This window comes from Citrus clementina, unplaced genomic scaffold (genome assembly GCF_000493195.1).
Source record: "Citrus clementina cultivar Clemenules unplaced genomic scaffold, Citrus_clementina_v1.0 scaffold_2, whole genome shotgun sequence".
NCBI lineage: Eukaryota > Viridiplantae > Streptophyta > Magnoliopsida > Sapindales > Rutaceae > Citrus > Citrus x clementina.
Window position 1 is genome coordinate 7695416 of NW_006262688.1, and position 23160 is coordinate 7718575.

General features: G+C 34.6%; 2 protein-coding genes, 1 long non-coding RNA gene and 1 other non-coding gene across 5 annotated transcripts; 1 reads left to right on the top strand and 3 right to left on the bottom strand.

Annotated features, from left to right (window-relative positions):
• The first annotated feature begins 587 nt into the window (after positions 1–587).
• Positions 588–1008, top strand: LOC112101178. Its single transcript, XR_002907273.1, has 3 exons — positions 588–682; positions 770–824; positions 918–1008. It is a non-coding gene; the product is annotated as an uncharacterized LOC112101178 (long non-coding RNA).
• A 3596-nt stretch (positions 1009–4604) lies between these two features.
• On the bottom strand, positions 4605–10149 carry LOC112100854 (protein FAR1-RELATED SEQUENCE 7-like). Its single transcript, XM_024190709.1, has 4 exons — positions 9842–10149; positions 9177–9751; positions 7824–7908; positions 4605–4899 (listed from the first exon to the last, which is right to left on the bottom strand). The coding sequence occupies exons 1-4, from the start codon at positions 10147–10149 to the stop codon at positions 4605–4607; spliced, it is 1263 nt and encodes a 420-aa protein (XP_024046477.1).
• A 6861-nt stretch (positions 10150–17010) lies between these two features.
• LOC18050554 (reactive oxygen species modulator 1) lies at positions 17011–19738 on the bottom strand. 2 transcript variants are annotated; one of them, XM_024190165.1, is made up of 3 exons: positions 19561–19738; positions 19008–19075; positions 17011–17302 (listed from the first exon to the last, which is right to left on the bottom strand). In XM_024190165.1, the coding sequence occupies exons 1-3, from the start codon at positions 19634–19636 to the stop codon at positions 17189–17191; spliced, it is 258 nt and encodes an 85-aa protein (XP_024045933.1). In that variant the 5' UTR covers positions 19637–19738; the 3' UTR covers positions 17011–17188. The 2 variants fall into 2 exon arrangements, with proteins under 2 accessions (XP_024045933.1, XP_006446257.1); XM_006446194.2 differs by having other exon boundaries at positions 19038–19075; positions 19561–19730.
• Positions 19739–19976: 238 nt separating this feature from the next.
• On the bottom strand, positions 19977–20048 carry TRNAE-UUC. Its single transcript has one exon. It is a non-coding gene; the product is annotated as a tRNA-Glu (tRNA).
• Between the last annotated feature and the right edge of the window lie 3112 nt (positions 20049–23160).

Below are 23160 nucleotides of genomic sequence, written 5' to 3' on the forward strand. Positions count from 1 at the left end.
TGCTCACACTCAGGCTCCCATTCTCGCCATTGTTGTTGCTGTTGGTCTTGGCTTTTCTTCCAACTCACACTCACGCCCGAACTTGCTCTCACTTTCGCTCTAGCTCTCGGCTCCGACTTTCACTCTTCTTATCAAGGTTACTGAACTTGAAACTTAGCCTTGTATTTGTTAAAGTGATTTAGATCTGTAATTTGTTATATTTGGGGAAAACGATTTGTTAATGATAGTGTAGAAATATAATGCTTACATAATATTTGACAAAATGCCACAAAGAACTATAGAACTATTTGTCATCTTTTAAGATAATAGGTTAATTTTTTTTTAATTGACAAAATGCTGTAGGCGTGTTTTCAATTTTTTTTTATAATAATTCGATGATGAAAAAAATTAGACTTGGCCATTCGAATGTGGTAGCTTTGTGTGATAGTTTGGCGTATGCATTCGTTTGATGCAAGATGCATTTCGGTTAATGCCCATCGCACGTGTGAGGTGTGTTTTGGTGCGATAGGCACCGTCGCACCAACACGTGTGCGAGAGGCAGTAATTGTTGTTTATTAACTGCTTTCTTGTAGATTTTACAAGAACACATGGAATCTGTTGATAGTAAGAGGAAAAAATCGAAAGAAAAATCATTATGGCAGCAAAAGCAAGCAGTGAAAAAAAAAGCATGGATATACTATTTGTAAGTATAATTTATATGCATTTATGTACCCATTATGTTAAAAGGTTCAATTTTTTTAATTAATGTAACTTAAAATATTGATCACAGTAAGGCAGAAGCAAAACGACTAAGGCTATTAGGGGTAGAAAAGGTGGATAAAACGGTATGTAGCAAAAATAATGACCTGCTGGATATTCAATTTTCTCTTGCCTAAAATGATATGCCACTGATCGTATATATATTATAATTGTTGTAGGTTAGAGCTGATATTGCACAAAATTGGAAGAAACTAACCCCCGAGGAGAGGCATCAATGGATGGTTAGTAATATGAATGAGATATCTAGCTTAAATAGTGATGAAAATAGTGGTACGAGTAAAAATATTAAGGAATCTGATGAGGAGAAGACTGATGGTGGCAACCTTCTATCTCGATGTCGTGTAGCCTCATTCTCCGATGTGGTTTCATCTTTTTCAAGTGACCAACAAGTAGCAGTGAATGAAACCGGCTTAGGAAGTCTACTTGACCTAAAATGTGGACGCTTAAGACAAGAGTTATGTGCAGCACTAATTCAACAATGTGATGTAGGTAGGCAAAGTATAATTCTACATGGGAAAGAATACAATTTAAGCCCTACAGTGTTTGCAACTATAATGGGGGTTAGAGATGGAGGCACACGTGTGGACTTAAATGATCAAGCAGTTGATATAACTGATTTGCGTGTAGTGTATAGTAGTGGACCTAGAGGAATTCATATAGCGGAGGTGAAAAAAAGGCTAATGAATACTTCAACTTCTGATGATGAATTTAAGATACTTTTTAGTCTTTTTGCGTTGGGAACCATTTTATGTCCCACAAGTGCAATATATATTAATCCGTTGTATCTTCGTGCACTGAAAGATACAAATTCAATTAGAGAAAAAAATTGGGCTAGTTGGTGTTTTACCTTTTTATGGGAAGGTGTGCAAAAGTTTAAAGAGAATAAAGTTAGCTATGTTAGCGGCTGTGTTCTTTTCTTAAAGGTTCGTATTTAATTAAGAAAAAATATATTGTTTCTTGTTTCTTGTATTTTGGTTATTTCAGTGTATAACATACGTACTTTGCCATTGATGGACAGTTGTTCTACTTTTCCTCCGTTGTATATGATCGACCTTCTATTGATAGAACAATGTGTCCTATCAGTGTATGGAATAATGATGAGATTCGACGATTCTTGAAATGGCAAAAAAAGCTTGGTGGCATCAAAAGCAATAAGGTATAAAATACATGCATACTGTTTTAATGAAATCAATTACCATATTTTTAGACTAAATTGTTATTATTTTATGAATTATTTTAGGTTTTGATGTGTGACCCTGATCGGCTTCATAAGCCTGAACAAGCAGAACCTCCTGGGTGGAACAATGCGAATAATGATGCTTTTCAGTTACTAATGGAAAGGTTTGGGTCATTCGTCGCACAAAACAAAGAGTCGTTCCAAACCATTGAACGGAGATTGGAAAATATAGAGAAAATATTAGGAGAGTTGACATCAAAGTATCACAGAGGATCAAGCAAACAACCAGTTGCTCCCGATCCACCTTCAAATGTGAAAAGTCAAAATCGTACATCTCCGGATGGAAAAACAATGTCAAAAACTGAAGGGAAAATGATTTTGGTCAGTGATGACGACACCGTGGATCGTAGAGTGAAAGCAAGTTTACGAGCCTTTGATGTTATGTTGGGCTGTATTGGGACTACTGCACATACTAGTGAAATTCTACTCGATTCATTTCAATTTGATAGAGGACATGATCTCCATTTAACGCCAATACCTCGAGAGGAGGGAGAGGTTTGTCTAAGCGATCTTTAGTTGTAATTTAGTTTTAATGATAATGAATTAATTTTGACCCTGGACATATATAGAATTTAGCTGAACCACTTGACACTAAGCAAGAGTTCCAGACCTCCACTAGCATGAGCGTACCAGCAACACGACCAGTACGGAACAGAAGGCCAGGACGATACCAACTCTCTCCTTATGATAAAGTGTCTCGGGGAGCGAAGGCTAAGTTTAAAGCTGGTCCTTTCCATGTAAATAACCCCCTTTCTCTTGACCAATTGAAGCTCATTCAATATGCATTTGATAAAGGTGGTAACGGAAGGTACTTGTGGTTTATAAGGCTTTGTATTTTTTATTCCCCTGTACATATATATTGATTAGCTAACACTTTATTACTTGTTTGTGTTTTCAGCGAAATCGTTGTCTCTACTGATGATCAATTTATCTCCAGGCATAATTTCATGAGCCTTTTGCCTAACACGGCTCTGAGTGGAGAGGTTTGTGGTGCATTGGCACGCACATCATCGTACTATATGTTTGGATGCTTTATTGCAAAATTAAATACTAAGTTTTCACTTATTGAGCACTGTTTTAGATTCTCACCATGATAGCATATCACCTCACACTATATGAACGGGCTAAACGCAATGATGCACCAATAAACTGGTATTTACCGACAATATATGCAGTAAGTATCCACCACTATTATTTCTATGTGAATTGAAGTTGTTGTTTATCTATAATAATTTTCAAACATTGCTCTGTACAATAAGATTTTTTTCAATACTTGTGCATTTATTGACATATCACTTGTTTACTTATTGTTCTTTTATAGCAATCAGCACTTACCGTTGGAGCTGACGTTGATGGTTTTGCACAAGCAGCAAGTGTCGGAAAACCTTTCATGCTAGACTTTCAAAGGTGCCAAAAGGTTACTTTCTACACTCTCTACTGATTACAATTTTACTTTTTGTAAAACATCTTCTATGAGAAAAATACTTATTTTTATTTGTTAGATTTATGTTCCAATTAACGATGGTGCCTTTCATTGGTTCATGTTCACCGTGAATGTCAAGGAAGGCTATGGTGAGGTTTGGGACCCTCTTCCTGATGGTCGAAGTAATCGAAAACGCGAGCAACAAGCTGAACGCATAGTATGTTACATGTGTATATGTCGTTCCTCAATTTGGTGTAGATTTTTATTATTCAATAATCTAATTTGCCATTTTGATTTGAACTTCGCAGTTACATTCTCTTGATTCAATTTTTCATTCAAAGTTACCTCCAAATGTCAAGCCATCAACGCGATTCATTTGGTTCCCTATTTGGTCTGGTGAGGGGGTTCCGAAACAACCAAATGGATTTGATTGTGAAATCTATGTCATCAAATTCATGGAGACTCCAGGGCTCATTCCTATCAAATCATATATGGTAACAATTAAAAATTTTAATAGAGATATTTTATCTCGTTGTCTCCTTATTGTATTGATCAAGCAAAACAACTTATTCCAAAATATTCTTCATGCGTAGCATGATTCCCAAGATGTTTGTGGAAGACTAGCAGTTCAACTTATCGACTCGGCCTTTAATGAAGCACGAGCTGGATTGCTTACTCAAGCAAACGTCACATTTGCTGAGCATGCTGCCCAGGCAAGGGCCATACCGTCTACACTGAAGGCAAACACATATAGAATAGGCGCGAAAGCTCCAGGGAAAAGTCGGAAAAAAAATCCAAAAAGATTACGGTCGTAAATATTAGGTCTTCTTCATTGGGTTCGTGTGAAATTCCACATTTTGTTGTAGGTTTAACTGTGGAATCATAATTGTTCATTTAGTGCACTGATTTTTGTAGTTTTACCACTAACATTGTTCTAATTACTGTATTCAAATTAGTAAATGTCATGGATACTACTTCGAAGACACACACTCTATTTGTATAATATATTTTTTAGGATGACATAACACATACTACAATTGTGACGGTTGATTCCCCTCAATATTGCAAGATTTAAAACTAATTGCAAAAATTTAAAAACCTCGCCCTAATAATCATCAGCATCTCAAGACAAGCACATTGGTTAAAAATTATCCAAACACATTAGGCATGATGGGAATGATTTTTCTAAACCCATTTGATGTCAAAATGGTTGAAAATGATGGCTTTTGGAGTGAGAAAGAGAAAAGATGAAACAGTTTGAGACAGAGAGAGATATCCGGTTTGCCGAAATGGCAGGCCGGATTCGTGAATTTGATCTTTCTGCTCTGGCATGAAACCGGCAAGCCGGTTGTCCGAAACCAGCAGGCCGGTTTCGTTCCAGAGCTCTCTGGCACGAATTCGGCTTGCCGGTTCGCGCCAACCGGCTAGCCGGTTTCGTTCCAGAGCTCTCTTGCTCGAAACTGGCTCATTTTTGATAAATCTATACGATAAACGGCAAACATGTGATTACAAGCGGTATACCGGTTTATCTTTGGAAAATATTTTGCCATTACAATTAAATACATGGTTAAAAAAAACTTCAATTAAATACATGTCTTTCGAATAGTGAAAAACTTCAATTAGATACATTACATGCTTTCCAATTAGTGAAAAGAATTGTCTCCAGGCCACATATCAAAGTGCATGGTGGGATATAGAAGAAATGTGAAGGTATTACTTCCCATCGATGGTGGCATTGATGAATTATTCCACAAGTGATCTGTGGATTCAGAGCACAGTTGAGAACTACTCCCACATTCATTTGAGTTTCTATTTCATATGAGGCTTCAGTGTTATAGAATGAAAAATGTTCACTCGAGCGAGCTAATATAGATGTACCCCAACTGTCGTTGTTAGCAGCATTGGCTTCGCTACTCCTGCAAATAATCAATCGTGAATAAAACTTAATATTGAGACCATAAATGGATCAAACAGTCAAAGACAAACATAAAAACATATTAAATACCTCGCGCTATTACTGGCAATAGGACATCTTCTTGCTGTATAGCCAGGCTGTGTACAAACGCTACACTTCCTGTTGTTTGAAGGAGATTTTTTTAATCTTGTCGCAACACTTTTTGTCCTGACCACAACTGGATCTAGTACCGTGGATTTTGTTTGTGGACCATATACAGAACTTTGAGGGCAAGGTCTCTGTCCTCCAAACAGTTCTTGAAATTTTGATGTCAATTGATTGATCACAGCTAAAGCTTCTTTATATGAGTGCTCGTTTTTTGCCGCATAGAAACACATTTTGTTAGTTGCGGTGCTCAAAGAACTGAATCTAGCAACTGAAATACTAACTAGGCAACCCAAGAGGGGGGTGAATTGGGATTTTAAAAATTATCCTAGGCAAACCACACAACAATTTAATCTAATGCCTTAATAAATTCGAAAACAACAAATTCAATCAAGCACAATATTAAAAGAGTAAGGAAAGAGAAAACAAACACAAGGATTTTTACGTGGTTCGGCTATCCCCGCCTACGTCCACGCCTCCAAGCACACCGGGCTTGAGGATTTCACTAAGCTAGCCTCCCAAGGCTTCAAACGCTTACAATTGACTTCCAAGGTGTCAATGGACCTTTACAACAAGAGATTATCCCCAATCTCTTAACCCAAGTGTATCCCAACACTTACAATCTTTTAACTTGATTTTACAAAAAAGATTACAAATGAATCTCTCACACACAATGTGTTTGATCACAAGTGAAAGCTCAATGTGTGAATGAATGAGATGAATACAAAGATTTAAAGCTCAATGAAAGTTGTATTCTCAATATTTTGCTCAATGATGATCGTTGGAATTCTTCTTGTTTGAATTGGATTGAGCTTATTTATAGTTGGAGCTGAAAAACTAGCCGTTATAGATTGTCTGCACGAAAACGGTTCGCCGTTAACCATTAACGGTTAACCGTTTAGGCTGGTCAAAGTTACCGTTGGGCCAATTTTCAAATAAACGGTTAGCCGTTTAGGCTTACCCTTTCGCCGTTAATTTCCAGAGACCTGCGAAACAAATTTGGTTTAACCGTTCTTACTAAACGGTTCAAGGTTAGCAATCTGGAAATAATCGGTTAACCTTTCAGTAAACGGTTCACCGTTAGTTTCCAGAATCATCATTTTAACAATACTTTGCAGAACATGCTTTCTGGAAATTATCGGTTAGCCGTTTTTAAATAAACGGTTAGCCGTTTGCTATAGTGATTGCTACAGTAACCTGCACAGTGCACTATTTTTCAAAATTACAGTTTGACCCCAAAACTTTACAAAACTGTACTATAGCCCAAAACGTTATGAAACTTTGCAAATAGGTCCAATTTCAGAATTTCTAAGTAATGCTTTGTTAATCCCAAAACTTTCTGAAATTATGTTATAGCCCAAAATGCTATGACACTTTTCAAATAAGTCCTTCACCAAAATTTCAAGCAATACTTATTTGTTTCAAAGTTTTCAAAATGCTTTCAATTAAACCATAAACTTTGAAAAAAAATCAATTTCATAAAATCATTTTTCCATTAAATATGAAACATTTATAATGTGAAAATAATGATTTATTATTTAAAAAGAATAAAAACAATCAATTTCATAAAATCATTTTTCCATTAAATACAAAACATTTATAATGTGAAAATAATGATTTATTTAAAAAGAATATTAAATAATTTGAGCTTAAAAGATTAATAATTCTTAAACTTATTTGTTATCATCAAAATCAATATTATGGAAACATATATGTTAACAGCAACATCGGAAATCTCACTATCAACTTGTGATCGGGCTAAGTTGCACGATGTATAATCCTTCGCCTTTTTTGTCCACCGATGAAGAATCATATTATCAGGGATGTTTCTAAATTGTTCCACTTTCATGACATGAAACATGTGTCGACATGGGATTCCAGCAAAATCCATCATTTGACAAGAGCAATCGATTTTGTTAGTGGGTTTATTATATACCACTGTCCACTTTATGTCTACGTTCCCAAATTGTGTCAGCGTGTAGTAGTTAGTATCAGTGCAATTCAAGGCTTCAAACTGAATCAAAGTGGCTTCTTGACGAATTTCTTCCCTAATCCAATGAAATACGCTAATTGGGAAAACATTTTTAGCATGCTTTTCTAGGCTGCGTAAGTGTGTGGTCAACACAGGAGTACTAAATTTTGTTTTAAACTCATCTTGAACTTCGGTGGTTCGAATGTTGCGGAGTGCGCGATCAATTTATAGCACAAATTCATATAATTTTAACCTGTACTGCAGAAAACGATTGAGATAACAATGAATACTTTCACACCGTTGAGTGCTTCGCATACCAGCAAAAAATGTTCCTTTAAGAAAAGTTTCGGCCCATTTATGTCTAATTGCATACATTTGTTTAACCCAACCATGTTCGTGTAGCTTAAACTCATCAACTAAAGCAAACCACCGCTGGTCAAATTCACCTGCACTCATGCCTGTCAACATAAGATCACGGAATTTACGAGTGAAGTCTAAAATATAAGTGTGCAACCCAAGAGGGGGGGTGAATTGGAAATTTAAAAATTATCCTAGCAAATCCACACAACAAGCAATCTAATGTCTTAATAAAAATTGAAAGCAATAAGTTCAATAAAGGCACAATAATTAAAAGAGTAAGGGAAGAGAAAAACGAACACAATGATTTTTACGTGGTTCGGCTATCCCCGCCTACGTCCACGCCTCCAAGCACACCGGGCTTGAGGATTTCACTATCCAAGCCTTTCCAAGGCTTCAACAATTACAATTGACTTCGAGGTGTCAATAAACCTTTACAACAAAGAGATTATCTCCCAATCTCTTCACTCAAGTGTCTCACACACTCAAACTCTTACAAATGAAATGAAGAAATGAAAGTTACAATCAAACTCACTCAATGAGTAGATATTCAAAGATGAAGAACAATGAATGATTCAATGTTTTGTGTTTTGCAAGTTGTAAGCTCAAGATATCATGTGTGCCTTTTGTTTTTGCTTGTTGGAGAGTGTCGGAGAGAATCAAAATGAGTTGGATTTGAGTTCTTATAGCTTGAGCTCGAAAACTAGCCGTTATTCACATTCTGGGCTATCCGGTTTGCCGTTTAATGGAATCCGGTAAGCCGGATTTATGTTACCGTTAAGGCAAAATTCAAAATTTTGCCTAACCGGCTTGCCGGATTCGGAATTCGGTAAGCCGTTTTCGTTCTGGTGCTTACTGCCCCGAATTCGGCTTGCCGTTTATCAGTAACCGGTAAGCCGCTTGCTACAGTAACCTGCTACAGTAAAATATTTCCCAAAATTTATAGTTTGACCCCAAAACTTTATAAAACTGTAGTATGGCCCAAAAAGTTATAAAAGTTTACAAACAGGTCCAATTTCAGAATTTTAAATAATGCTTTCTCAATCCCACAATTTTCTGAAATTATGACTTCGCCCAAACTTTATGAAATTACAAAATGGCCCAAAAACATTTAAATAGTTTCAAATAGGTCCAAATCCGAAATTTAAAACACTATTAAAGATTTTGAAATTACTTTCATTTTAGTCCAAAATGCTTTAATTCCATAACATCATTTTCTTATTATAAAAGCACAATTCATAAATCTTTACTCAATAAATACATGTGGTTTGTTATCATCAAAATCAATATTTATAGCCATATAGGCTAACAAAGTCTTCGTTTTTAATATTTGCTTTTGCATTTCTCTCTAAATGCCAGTAACAAAGACGGTGAGTAGCTCCAACAAAAACTGTCTTAATAGCCTTTGCCATTGCTTTATCGCCATCAGTAATCACGGACTTCGGCTTTCGATTACCCATAGCAGACAAAAAAGTTTGGAGTAACCATGTGTATGATTCAACGGTCTCATCGCCCAATAGGCCAAATCCAAAAACTGTAGTCCTACGATGATGGTTAGTGCCAACAAGGGTCACAAGTGGTTTTTGATATGCATTAGTTTTGTATGTCGCATTAAACGCCAAAATATCACCGAAGAATTCATAATCATACCGTGCCATGTAGTCGGTCCAAAACAAGTTTCTTAACCTATTTTCATCATCTAATGTGTACTCATGATATAGACCAGGATCATTATCAGATTTTGCCGTGAAATATGCTATAGTTGCCACGGAATCAGTATCACCAATTTTAGCACGTCTATCTGCATCTAATCTATTTTGCAAATCCTTACGCTTGAACCTGAGATTATGTGAACCCCCAACTTGATCACCCATGTAATCCACAACTTGGCATGTCTTCACGCCAACATGCCTCAATGCCTTAGCTTGAGCAAGATCTCCTTCACTAACATGTCGATGTGAACGAAGGAGATGTACTTCATTCGGAGAAGTCAACGGATGATTGTGCTCAGTTTTAAATTATGTCACAGTATACTTGCCACTAGAATTGTCGTAATTCACTCGAAACGATGCTTTACAACCCGTATGCGTTATTGGTCTTGGTTCCCGCACTCTATTATCATTTGCCAAATATTTTTCAGCCCTATATCCTTCCAAATTACAAACCCACCGACGGATCGTAGTTTGTCCAGACTTGGAACGACGAAGCTCATTTTTTCTAACACTAAAACCAACCAATCTTGAATAGTTCATGTACCATGCATCTGTATCTTCTACTGAATCAAACTGAGCTCCAAGTACATTGGTCCAAGGTAACTTAAGATTATCAGAGGATTTACTCATCTGTAAATCTTGAAAGGTAATAGCACGAAATTTAACAAAACAAATAAAATACAGTGATCAAAATACAATGACAATGGGTATATTTTTAAAAATCAATCCACATTCATCCAACATCATTTTAATGTCATTCATATATTAAAAAATAAAAATAAAATTGAGATAAAACAAATATTTAAGTCATAAACACTTACTTGAGAAACAACACTGAGATTTTGCAATGGCTGAAATTTGCACCTGTAGTAGCTATGCAGGCAAAAGAAATTGTTGATCCAAGGTGAGTGAGTTATGGTAGGTAGGTGGCATTTAAAATGGAAATATATATATATATATATATATATATATATATATATATATATATATATATATATATAGGTATATTTATGAAGGAAGGAACAATGCCATTAATTGGTTCAATAGTTAGTGAGTTATAAATGCAACAATATATATACTATAGAGTAGGTGAAAAAAATTAATACATTTCGAAAATACGTACATGGAACATTAAACAACAAATACGAAACATCTTACTTAAAATATGCAACAGCAAACATAAAATATGAGTACCTCAATAACAGTGAACATACAATGTAAAACATGAAACGTAAAACAGCAAACATGAAACGTGGAATGTAAACATGAAACGGGAGAAAAAAAGAAAGATTTTGGGGTATTTGAAAAATTATTACATGAAACATTAAACAACAAACATAAAACATCTTACTTAAAATATGCAATAGTGAACACAAAATATAAGTACCTCAGTAACAGTGAACATACAACATCAAACATGAAACGTAGAACAGTAAACATGAAACGCGGAACGTAAACATGAAACGGGGGCAAAAGAGAAATTTCGGGGTATTTGAAAAATTATTACATGGAACATTAAACAATAAACACGAAACATCTTACTTAAAATATACAACTCCGAACATAAAATATGAGTATCTCGGTAACAGTGAACATACAATGTCAAACATGAAACGTAGAACAGCAAACATGAAACGTGGAACGTAAACATGAAACGGGGGCAAAAAAGAAAAATTTCGGGGTATTTAAAAAATTAGTACATGAAACATTACACAACTAACATGCAACAGATCACTTAAAATATGCAATAACAAACATAAAATATGAGTCCCTCCGTAACATGGAACATGAAACGTACAACAACAAACATGAAACAGAGAACGTAAACATGAAACGGGGGCAAAAAAGAAAAATTTCGGGGTATTTGAAAAATCAGTACATGAAACATTGCACAACCAACATGAAACATATCACTTAAAATATGCAACAACGAACATAAAATATGAGTCCCTCCGTAACAGTGAACATGAAACATAAAATATGAAACATAGAACATCAAACATGAAACATAGAACGTAAACATGAAACGGGTGCAAAAAAAAAAATTTCGGGGTATTTGAAAAATCAGTACATGAAACATTGCACAACCAACATAAAACATATCACTTAAAATATGCAACAACAAACATAAAATATGAGTCCCTCCGTAACAGTGAACATGAAACATAAAACATGAAACATAGAACATCAAACATGAAACATAGAACGTAAACATAAAACGGCTGCAAAAAAATTTTTTTTGGGGTATTTGAAAAATCAGTACATGAAACATAAAATATAAAATATGAAACTTAAAATGTTAAACATGAGATAAATTTCATAGAAAATGAATAAAATTTTTGTCTTTTTGTTAACACACATTTTATTTTATTTTTTAAAATATTTATAATAAAAAATATTTTTTTAATTTTTACTTTACTTATCATTTTTTACTTCTTATTATTATTATTTTTTAAATATTTTTTATTTTAATTTATTTAAATAAAAAAAACATATTAATGGCAGCAACCGGCTGTAAAACCGGTTGCTGCCAGTCAAAAAAGTTGTTTGGCTGCCAGATGGCAGCCAAACAACAAAGGGGTCAATAAATTGACCCCCTCTATGATACAGGGACTTTGAGTCCCTGTATCATAGCCGTGTCCCAACTTTGTTTTGAATGATTGAATCTTTGTTAATTCTTAGAAATTTGAGTCAGTAGTCTTATCAACTTTTTGGGATATTTTTCTAGTGTGTGATTAAATTCTTTGCTTGTTCGGAATGAAATGTTAGTAAATTTGTTTCTAATAGGTAACCCTATTGAAGAAGGTGGATGCGACCATTGGTAAAAAAAAAATTAAAAAAATTCATTTTTGGTATACAATTTTGTGAATAAGATTAATATGATTGTTTTAATTTTTCACCTGATTGAATCATTAATTAAGGTATGGATTTGTAACGCATAATTAAACTGATTTGTGTGTAATTCAATTAGTAGTATCTCTAGAGTCACTCAATCAGTAGTATCTCTAGAGTCCACTCCTACCCCATATTACAAGTGAAACAAAAATTGTGAAGACTACCATTAAAACAATCCAAGTGAGGCTTACAATGTCCATGTGAAATGTGTTCCTATCTCTGTGAATATGAAGAAATTAACTATTCCATTATTGTTTCCTACTAAAGTAATAATAGTCAACGACGACCCAACAACACCCTTGACATCAACGAGTTTATATCATTAAAATGGTTAAAGGTTTGGCTGTCTCGGTTGGCTTGTCATATTTAGGCTTTTGGGTGTTGGTGACAAGCAACTAGCTTGATGAAAAGCAGCGCAAACTCGGCATTTGAACCAAATTGAAGCTACATGATATAATTCGCAGTTTATAATCGTAGAGATAACGTTTGATTATTAGTTAAGTGTGTGTGTATATATATATATATATACATATATATTCAATTAAAAAGGTTTGGATGAGAATGAAAAATCTCACCTACTAAATATCAACTTTTACTCTGACTGACTTCAATTCGAGTTATCGCAGGTACAAAACACATTCACAACCAACCAATATACTTTGGAGCAGTATATACTGGATTGGTGTGTGCACTATATTATACGTTCTTGGGAGAGAAAACTTCAAAGCAAGATGACATTGAAATAAACAGCAATAATTTGAATAAAAGAGTAAATTTTTTGGAGGCTTTTTCCAACTTCAGCTAACTTGTTCTGAAATCTTTTGTCATGTCTTTGCTTCTTGTCAACTTACTGGCAACTTCACTGAACGTCCCCTTTCTGTCTTTTCTAAGGCCGACCATTGGTTAATTTCCTCTCATTCTTCATCATACTTTATATCCACCATGAGCCTTGAGACGGCTATTCTTCTTCACCAGCATAATTTCATATGATTATAGATGGTTGGTTTTCTTTTATCAGCTTTTTGTACTTCATTTTCTTCCTCAATTTTCTTCTGTATTTTCGGATGGAAGCACCTTTGGCCTCTCTTACAAAGCTGGGAAAATCATGACCGAACCAGTGGCGGATTCTCTCATCCGGTTCGGTACTGGATGGCGAGAACCGGGTAGAGAAGCTGTACGAAATGCCATAAATTCTTTAACTGCAACAAAGTGTTGGCTCCACTGGTAATGGAGTCCCCTTAAGTGGCTTGACTGGGTTTACTCTCCAGTTCGAGTTGCAGGGAAGTCGCCTTTGTTGGGAGAACCTGTGCCTGTCAGTTCGAGCGGGTACTTCTAAACTGGGTTGTGGTACGAGCTTAAAGGTGCCTCCCACAGTTGGGGCTCTCCCCAGAATACCTTATAGTCAAAAACCAAAAAATAAATAAATTCTTTAACTGCATCTCGATACAACAGTAAGCGTTCGGAAGTTCCTACCTTGGGAGATTGGTGGGATGTTGTAAGACAGTATAGAGACAGTTCAAATGCTCAAGTTTCTGATAAAGTAGATGTTGATGCTGAGCGTTTCTTCACAGGAGCTGAACTCAACATGACTTCAGACAAAGTAGCTCAGATTTCACAGGCAGTTTTTAACAAGACTGCTATAGAAAATTTTAGAGGGAACTTCAATTGTGCTTGAGTTTTTGAAGTGAACAAGAACTAGATTTATCATGTTTTGGTTTCTCATACTGTGAAGTTCATTGTTCAATATCTTTAAATAGCAGCTATTATGTTGGCTCTCCTAATGGTGATGAGAAGATTGATACCTTGATTGGAAATATGCTGGCGCAAATTGCAGAGGAGGTAACTGACAGAGATGGAAGAGGATGGATTAGTACTGATGGAAATGGATTGACAATTAGTAGTTCTTGTTTTCCTCCATTTTAAAAGCCAAGAATGGTCCTCCTCTATATGTTAATGAAGAGAGGAATATAAGTTTTAATGCAGTTGGTTTGAATGGGTATTGAGACATGCTGCCATATATTTGGGACCAGAAAACCAAGAACTGTGGCACCTGCAGAAACCTGCAGCAGCGACGCAGTTGTTCTCGAGCAGCACATAGGAGTTTTGAAGGGAGGAATTGTTGTGAATCATTCTGATGGTATGCAGCCATATGCTCCAAACCAAAAATTTCAGTGGAAAATCAACATTCCGGATGCGATGTTCATAAGCTTTAACTACCTTGCAGTTGCAGCGGGCAGCGATGACCACCTCCTAGTTTGCCACTCGCGATGCTCTAGTATTAAATCAAATGATGGATATTGTCTCAAGGACTACAGGATGGACTCAAAAACTTCTGTTGAATTTACATGTGGCGATCATATTCCCTTTGAATCAAGAGGATGGGAGCTTACCTATACTGCAGGTAACCAAATGCTTTCTTTAATTCAATTAATTAGACAAAACTTAAGCTATTATAATTACAATGAAATTTGTAGGACTTTGCAATGGAAGAGAATATGTTTATGATTGTAATGGAGTAATCGGCTACAGTTCATCAATCAGATTTTCCTGCTGAGAAGGTCTTGGCTGCCAATGGATTCTCCATGGGAAATCTGGTACCGTTCCATCCTTAAATTTCAGTCACATTAACATCTCAAAAGGATCGGATTGTCTGGCTATATATGATAGCAAAAGGCAGCGGATAACCAACTTCTCTGGACTTTATTCCGGGTCTGACCTCCAGCCAATGAACCCGACTGGCGAGGTTACCATTGCGTTCACTACTCCGACGGATAAAGGAGAAGGTTGGTCTGCTAGCTTTTACATTGCTTCTCCTGTTAATCGAGGTGAAAAAAATTAAGGTTGTCATCACTATTGTTGTTTCAGCTGTTGTTGCTATAAGTGTTTCAATTGCTTTGGTTACATTAGCTATACTTAAAAGAAGAAGAATGCTTAAAAGCTTTGGGGACTCAGTTGAGGGCCTAACGCTGATTAAAGGAGATAGAGCAGTTACAAGAAATGTTACTGTGGTAGCAGTTAAAGCTAGGAGATATATGGCTTCTCAAACAAAATTAGAAGAAGAAATCTTGCTCAAATCCTCTGCTCACCCAAACATTGTTACCTTACTGGGATATCCTCAAGACAGATTCCAAAGAAGATACTTGGTTTGAGACGGAACCTGAGAGAGAAAGGAGGTACGCTGGACTGGGAAAAGAGGTTGGCAATAGCATTACAAATAATATCTGCAAATCAAATGCTGCGCGTGTACTCTAAACCACCCACATATCATGGCAACATAACATCCGATTGCATTCTTCTAGATGAATTGTGCAATGCCAAGTTAGCAGGTTTTGGAGCTGCAAATTATTGCAGCAGCGGCAGTAACAGGCGAAATTGTGAGAGAACATCAGAAATGGCTGAGGATGTATGGAGTTTCGGCATACAATTATTTGAGAACTTATGAGGGGAACCTCTAGAAAACAGGCAACTACAAAAGCTTTTCAAGTCAGGACCAGATAAATGACTTCGTTGGTGGCCAGGAGTGCCTTAATCAGCGGCTGGATATATTCCAAATGAAAAATTCAAGATCATGAGCTTGGCAAAGCTTGGTGAAATTGCAAAATGGTGCATCAGTTGCTGCAGCAATATTTAAGGGAATGAAAATCATCCCGAGATAGTTGATGTTTTGTCATGTTTGAAGCAGGTGAAACAATTGTTTTCTTCTGTTTGAGTACGAAATGAAGAAGCAAAACAGTAGTAAGTAATAATACATCAAGAGATGAATGAAAATAATTACACAGCATTATTTTGTTCACATTACTTCCTGTAACTGTTGTATTACATATATCTTATCTTATATACATCATTGCATGCTGTTAAATAATAGTCTTCAGAAATTTTCCTTGGTAAATTTGGTAGATCTACCGAGCATTGCTCAAGGGCGAATCGTAGCAAAGAATAACATGAGACTTACAAAGTTTGTATCTAAATTTCATATATAAAGTGAAGTATTGAATAATGCTATAAAGGATTAGTTCCTCAGTTCTATAATCTGAAATATTGTTGTAAAGATCCAGTGATGATATTAAACTTCAAAGGCTCAGCTCACCTCATCCTAGTATCCATTAGTTTGTAACTTAATAAGTGAAAACCGTATACGTTCAAATTTCAAGTACTCAATCTCCCCATAATATTGAGAAGAATGGAGCAAAATTTACCAATGAATCCCTGAGATTTCACCAGTAGATCACTGGGTTACTGTAAGAGGATTCCAAGTTTATTCTTGTTTTAGGCTAGTCCCCATTCTTTAATATGTTGAAAACTAGAAGATGCTCATACTGATATTCTTGAAAACTTAATGATAAATAAATATCTGGGTTTAAATAGAAAAATGAATTAATGCAGTTTTAAACGATAAAATTATCCCATACATATATATCTGGGTAAAATGAAGATATATTTAAATTTTTTGTCAGAATTGATGAAATTTCTTACTAGTTCTAACCATTCTATTTCAAAATGCTCATTCAGAACATCTTAAGTTACATTTCACATCAAGTTGACAAGCGGATACAACCCCTAGTTATAATCACCACAGTTAAACATCACAACATAGAATTTCACCAAATAAGAAGGTTAATTTCTATGAAATTGTATAAAGCATCCAGAAAGCCAAGATGACCACAAAAGACCAATATTCATGATATTCTACTCATACAAACAAGACTTCTGAGTCAAAGGCAAATAATTCTAAGCTGGGGAGAAAAAATTTTTTTTACTTGATACACCAAGCTGCTCAATATGACTTTCCACAGTGTATTAAGCTCCCAGCACCCAAGAAAAGACCAAAAATAGCAGCACTGCCAAGTGTGGTTTGTCCGATATATCTAATCTTCAGAAGTCCCGGTACCTGCATTTCCCCAGACGCAAAAATTAAATAATTAACTAATGAACTAAATAATTAACTAATGAACTACCCTGTCAATAAAAATAGTGAAAATTCTAATTAAAAAATTCTTGTCAGATATCATCGGGTATTTCAACTGGTTTGGAGGTCAAAGGATCACCTTCAGTTTTCTATGCAAATAAACTAGGATGTTTACCAAAGATAAGAGAACATAGATTTCACACAGACAGTCATTCCCAAAGATGTTGCACATTGACAGTCATTCCTAATAATTGCAATTTTGATTATTTTTCTACCTACATTCATAGATGTCGATTCCGGTAAGATCTTCATTTTCCATGCACCATCAAACTAGCAAGACACCCAAGATGAACTAGAGCTGACTTAAATATTAAGAAATTCGCATCTAGGTTCACCAAGCACAATTCAGCTAGTGATGCCATCCATTGGCAAATCCATCATCAAGCTGGAGGCTTTTCAGTGTACTTTTACTTTTAATGTCCTCAAGAAATATCCACTCACATTTGATAAAAAACAAACTCAACTGCAGCATCAGCTTGTGGAGACAAATTAGTAGAAAACTGACTCTCTTAAAAAGTACTACCATGGTTCTACATTGCCATATCATGCTTCACCTATTGATCATTACACTGAAAACTACTTTTCCTGGTTCTTGTCGTGTTTGCAATCAGTGTCCATAAACTAGTCACCCTAAATTTGAAGCCTTATTCAGAATCATTAACATCCACGGGAAAAAAATGTATATAAAGATAAAAGATGTAATCATTTCATTAAAAAAACAACAACAATGAAGAAGGAATCCAAAATTAAAAGATAAAAGATGTAATCATTTCAATAAATAACAACAATAATGAAGAAGGAATCCAAAATTAGATGTGCATTGAAAGTTGCAAGTTGGAAGGGTATACTTGGGATTGGGGTCTAGTGGAATGGAATCATTGGCTATCAAAAATAAGTAGGCGAGTACAGTAAAACATCTCTACAGTCATAATGTTGAGACCAAATAAATTTAATTATTATGATGAGGTTATAACTTTATAAAGGTGTAGTTACAAAAATTATTGTTTAGACTTCATTATTGATATAGAGGTAAAATATGCACTACATTAATAATTAATTAATACAGCATGTCAAATCCAATGTATAATAATTGATAAAAGATAAACATAGTTTCAAAAACTAGTACATGTATCATGTGTTGTTGGGAATATGAACAGCCATCTTAAAAGTCTAAATGTTTGCATTCTCTTTTAATGTTTTCCTTTCAATGTAAATTCTATAAATTGTATAAAAATATATGCTATACTATAAAGTAATAACTGTAAAGAATAAATCAGTGGCCCAAACAACTTCAGAAAAATCTTTTATTTCATCCTCAAGCTTTAATATAATATAGCATATATTTTTTGTAATATATTGATAATTATTACAATGTGGAGAAATTCTTTAAGATGGGATCTAAAAAAATTATAACTTATTATAATGTAGAGTTTAATATAATTTATAACTGACTGAAAATGGGACCAAAGTTTTTTATAATTACATAAAGGTTATTCCTATATAGAGTATCACTATCGAAAAGTTTTACTGTGATTGATAAATATTAGTCGCCAAGTATATGCGTACTAAATACTTTAATTGTTATGCTTTCGAAGTCAAGCAGAAGCACAAGCAGTCCTTAACATACCCGAAGTTCAGAATCGCAGCAGATACATACCTTATACCTAATTGCCTCGTATGTTCCGTACACAGCACCTAGATAAAAGAACAAAAAATCAAGTATAGAAATAATGAATATGCACAATTTTATGAATAGAGAAAATCAGAATCAATCCCACAACTTCCCAACTAATTTCTTCAAATTTCATTGGGTGCACAAAATTATCGAAACTTCAGACAACAACATTATGCAAGTCTCACTATGAAGAAAGTTATAAGATAACATACGTTAACATGGAATCACATGTTTTAACAATTCTTTTTTAACCAACACTGAATAGCATAAAAGTTTCACAATTTCATTGGGGGTGCATATTAATTAAAACCCTAAACCCATGTAACAGCAGACTGAAAAGAGCCCAATTTAAAATAAAAATTTTAACTTTTAGTGCTTAGACTAACTAAAACAGTTAATCGATTAACACCAAGAATAGGGAAAATTATTAAATCCTAAATAAATAGCAGTACAGGAGAAGCAAAGCAAATTTGGTTTTACGAAGTTGGAAAAAGAAAAAATTTACCAACAGCACCACCAACGGCGCCGCCGACAGCAACGCCGGTGGTTACACGAGCCAGACAACTGGTTTCTCTCGCCATAAAACTGACTCTTGTCCCTTTGTTTACTTGGAAGAGCAAATGCTTGGGTTTTCCCCTTTGCGCCGGTTAAATCAAAATGGCTTGAATCGCTCCCGGCCTGCTGTGTTCTGTCTATTGATTCGATTCATGTATTGAATGGGCCTTCGGGTCAGATTGATCTTTAACCCAAATCAAAATGGGCTTTATTCAACGACTCTGGTTTAAATGTTATTTTTTGACTTTGAATGTCTACCGTTAAAAGTAACGGGGATTTTACATATTTTAAGTTCGGTTAGAAAGAATAATTTTTAATGAATGACTTGGTTGAATTCTCATTCAAGCAAAACGTGAAAATCTGCAGTTCCGTTGCCGGGAATCGAACCCGGATCTCCTGGGTGAAAGCCAGGTATCCTAACCGTTGGACTACAACGGAGTGTTGAAATTTCTAATTTTATTGCAATATATATACTCGATAATGGCATTAAAGAATGAAAAACCAAAGACTTGGGATAAGCTTTTGTAAGTCTAAAAAATAGTTATAAATAAAACTGTTTTGTTCGTTACTAAGGGCATTACTAATTCAAATTAATATTTAATTTTTTATTTTTTATTTTCTTGTTTTTTAACTAATAATGTTAATATCGGAATTACAAGGTATATTTAAACTAATAACAAACTAATTATAATACTTGAATCCTCTCTTTCACATCTTGGGCCTTTGATAGAACTTGTTTTAGAATGAAAAGATGTTGGACCCAACATCTTTATTGAGATGAGATTGAAAAGATATTGGACCGCCTTGGTAGAGCTTGTTTTTTTTATTGAGATTTACATAGAAAAGATGTTGGACCCAATACATTCAATCAAGAGTTTCTGTTTGATGTGTTTCAAAATTGTTTTTTTTTTATGATTTTACGTTTGATGTACAGCATTGAGAATTTTTATACTGTATCACAAGGCAAGTTTTGTAGGGGAACTGATTAGTTAATTTCCTGTCTTATGAGGAGACCGGTAGTAAATCTGATTAATTTTTAAAATATATCTTTACTCTCTTTACAAAATTTGTAAATTTAGACGATGATTCCTGAGTTGTGTTGCTTGTCACCTTCTCTCTTTACCTATAATGTGGAGGTCGAGTATTCTTATCGTTTTGGGAGTTATATTAAAAATGAAAAAAAAAATTGAAAAAGAACAATAAATACAATGCTAAAGCGTGATGTTAAAAATTAAAAATTGAATACAACCACAATTAGCGTACTATTTTGGGAGTTATGTTAAAAATAAAAAAAAACTGGAAACAAACTACAAATACAAATACAATACAGTACTTTTCATGTCAACTATTTTCCACAAAGATTGCTTCTCTGATTTGGAAACCACATGATGCTATGAGTCTGCATTGTTAACTCTAACTCTAAGATAGCACCAATTCATCTTTTTCTATGTGACTTAAAAGAATAAGGCTGGATCCTCTCCCCATTCTCAATCTAGCTACAGTCACGGTTCTTCCTCAACCCAAGCTCCTTCATCATTAATCTTATCTTTCTCACTTTATCCCATTTCTTGACAGGTGCATATATATTTAATAAAATTAAATAAAAAAATATAAGTTGATGAATCATCAGGATCTTCTCAATGAGTAATTTTGCAATTTCTTCCGCAATTCTATATCTCTGTGCAGGTGGCACCAGCATCCTCCCCTGAATTCTGGGGTGCCTTCTAAAGTCCCATAAGCTTCATCCAATCTTCCAGTTCCTCCAAGAAGATCAATCAAGCATGAGTAGTGCTCATTTCTGGGCTTAATATTATACTCGGAAATCATTTGGTTAAAACAGTAACAACCTTCATCAACCCGTCCAGCATGATTACAAACTGATGAAAGTAACACTATCAAGTTTTGCATTAGATCGCTGCATTTCACCGAAAAGCTTCAGAGCTACTAAAACTCGACCATGGGACCCGTAAGCAGTGATCATTGAAGTCCATGACCGACGATCCCGCTCAGGTCATTCATTAAAATCCTTAAATGCTTCATCCACTGCGTCACATTTTGCAAATACATCGAGGACAGCCCCAATGACTAACTCGTTGGCTTCTAGCTCACTCGCAAAGAGATTAGATGATTTTCAATCTCTTTGCCCTTTTCTAGGGCTGCGCCTGAGCGTTAAGGCAATAATATACATTCCAATGGTTGTGTAATTATAAATGATAAATTTCTATGCTGTGATCACAGGACATTAATAACAGAGAACTAAATGAATAAGCAGTCGTAGACGAAAAGGATTAATTTTAAAGTATATCTTGCACTCTCTTTAGAAAATTTGACAAATTTAGCCCATAACTCCTTGGTTGTGTTGGTTAATTGCCACTTTTCTCTTCTTACCTAAAATGTAGAGGATCGAGTCTCCTGATCGTTGTGGGACTGATATTAAAAAAAAAAAAAAATTGAATACAACTACAAAGGATAAAATGTCATTTAGTCTCTGTATTTTAAAATTAGTATTCATTTAGTTCCTATATTTTTAAAAATGTTTCGAAACATCCCTACTGTTAAAGTATTGATACTCCTACCGTAACTTTTTATTTCTTTTAGTTTACTTTTACAATATTACTCTTTTATAATAATTTTTTTATTTGGACATTAACCAAAAATAATAATTAAATTACCAATTTAACCCTAAAAAATTATATTAATTTTTAATTGTAAAAAATTTAATTGTCAAAAATTGTATGCAAACTACCGAGTGTGCAAATGGTGCTTGCAAAAAAATTAATATAATTTTTTTATTTTTTAAGGTTAAATTGGTAATTTAATTATTATTTTTTATTAATGTCCAAACAAAAAATTATTATAAAAGGGTAATATTGTAAAAGTAAACCAAAAAAAATAAAAAGTAACGGTAGGTGTATCAATACTTTAACGACATGGATGTTTCGAGGTATTTTAAAAAATATAGGAACTAAATAGACATTAATTTTAAAATACGGGGACTAAATGAGTTTTTATCCCAACTACAAATACAATAGTAATGCTCTAATAATTAACCTACAGAAAAACCACTGACAATGACTAAACTAACTACCCATACTTGGTGTTAAAATTAATCCTGTAACGTGTAGAACTTCTGCTATAGTTAGGATTCCCATGCTACATAGGATTTTACTCAAATAGAAACTGCCCAATAGTATATATACTCCTATACATTTAACATATCCAGAAACCAGCTCTTTCGATCGTTTCTTTTAGTTCTTGTGATTTCCCCTTTGTTACATAGTTTCAATCAATTTTTTTTTGGCTTCAATGGATACATATAAACAGAAGATTGATCCAAAAAAACCAAGACTTAAGTGTAGGTATTTTCTCGAGATAATGGCACTGCTTTGCATAGTGTTGATATACTTTTTTACACCCACAGATCATCTACCAGAAGTTGAGGTAATATCGGTTTCTGTCGATCATTTTAATGTTTCAGCATCAGCAACATCATCGTCACGAATAACTGCGAATTGGAATATTACTTTGTCTATACGAAATCATGACAGAG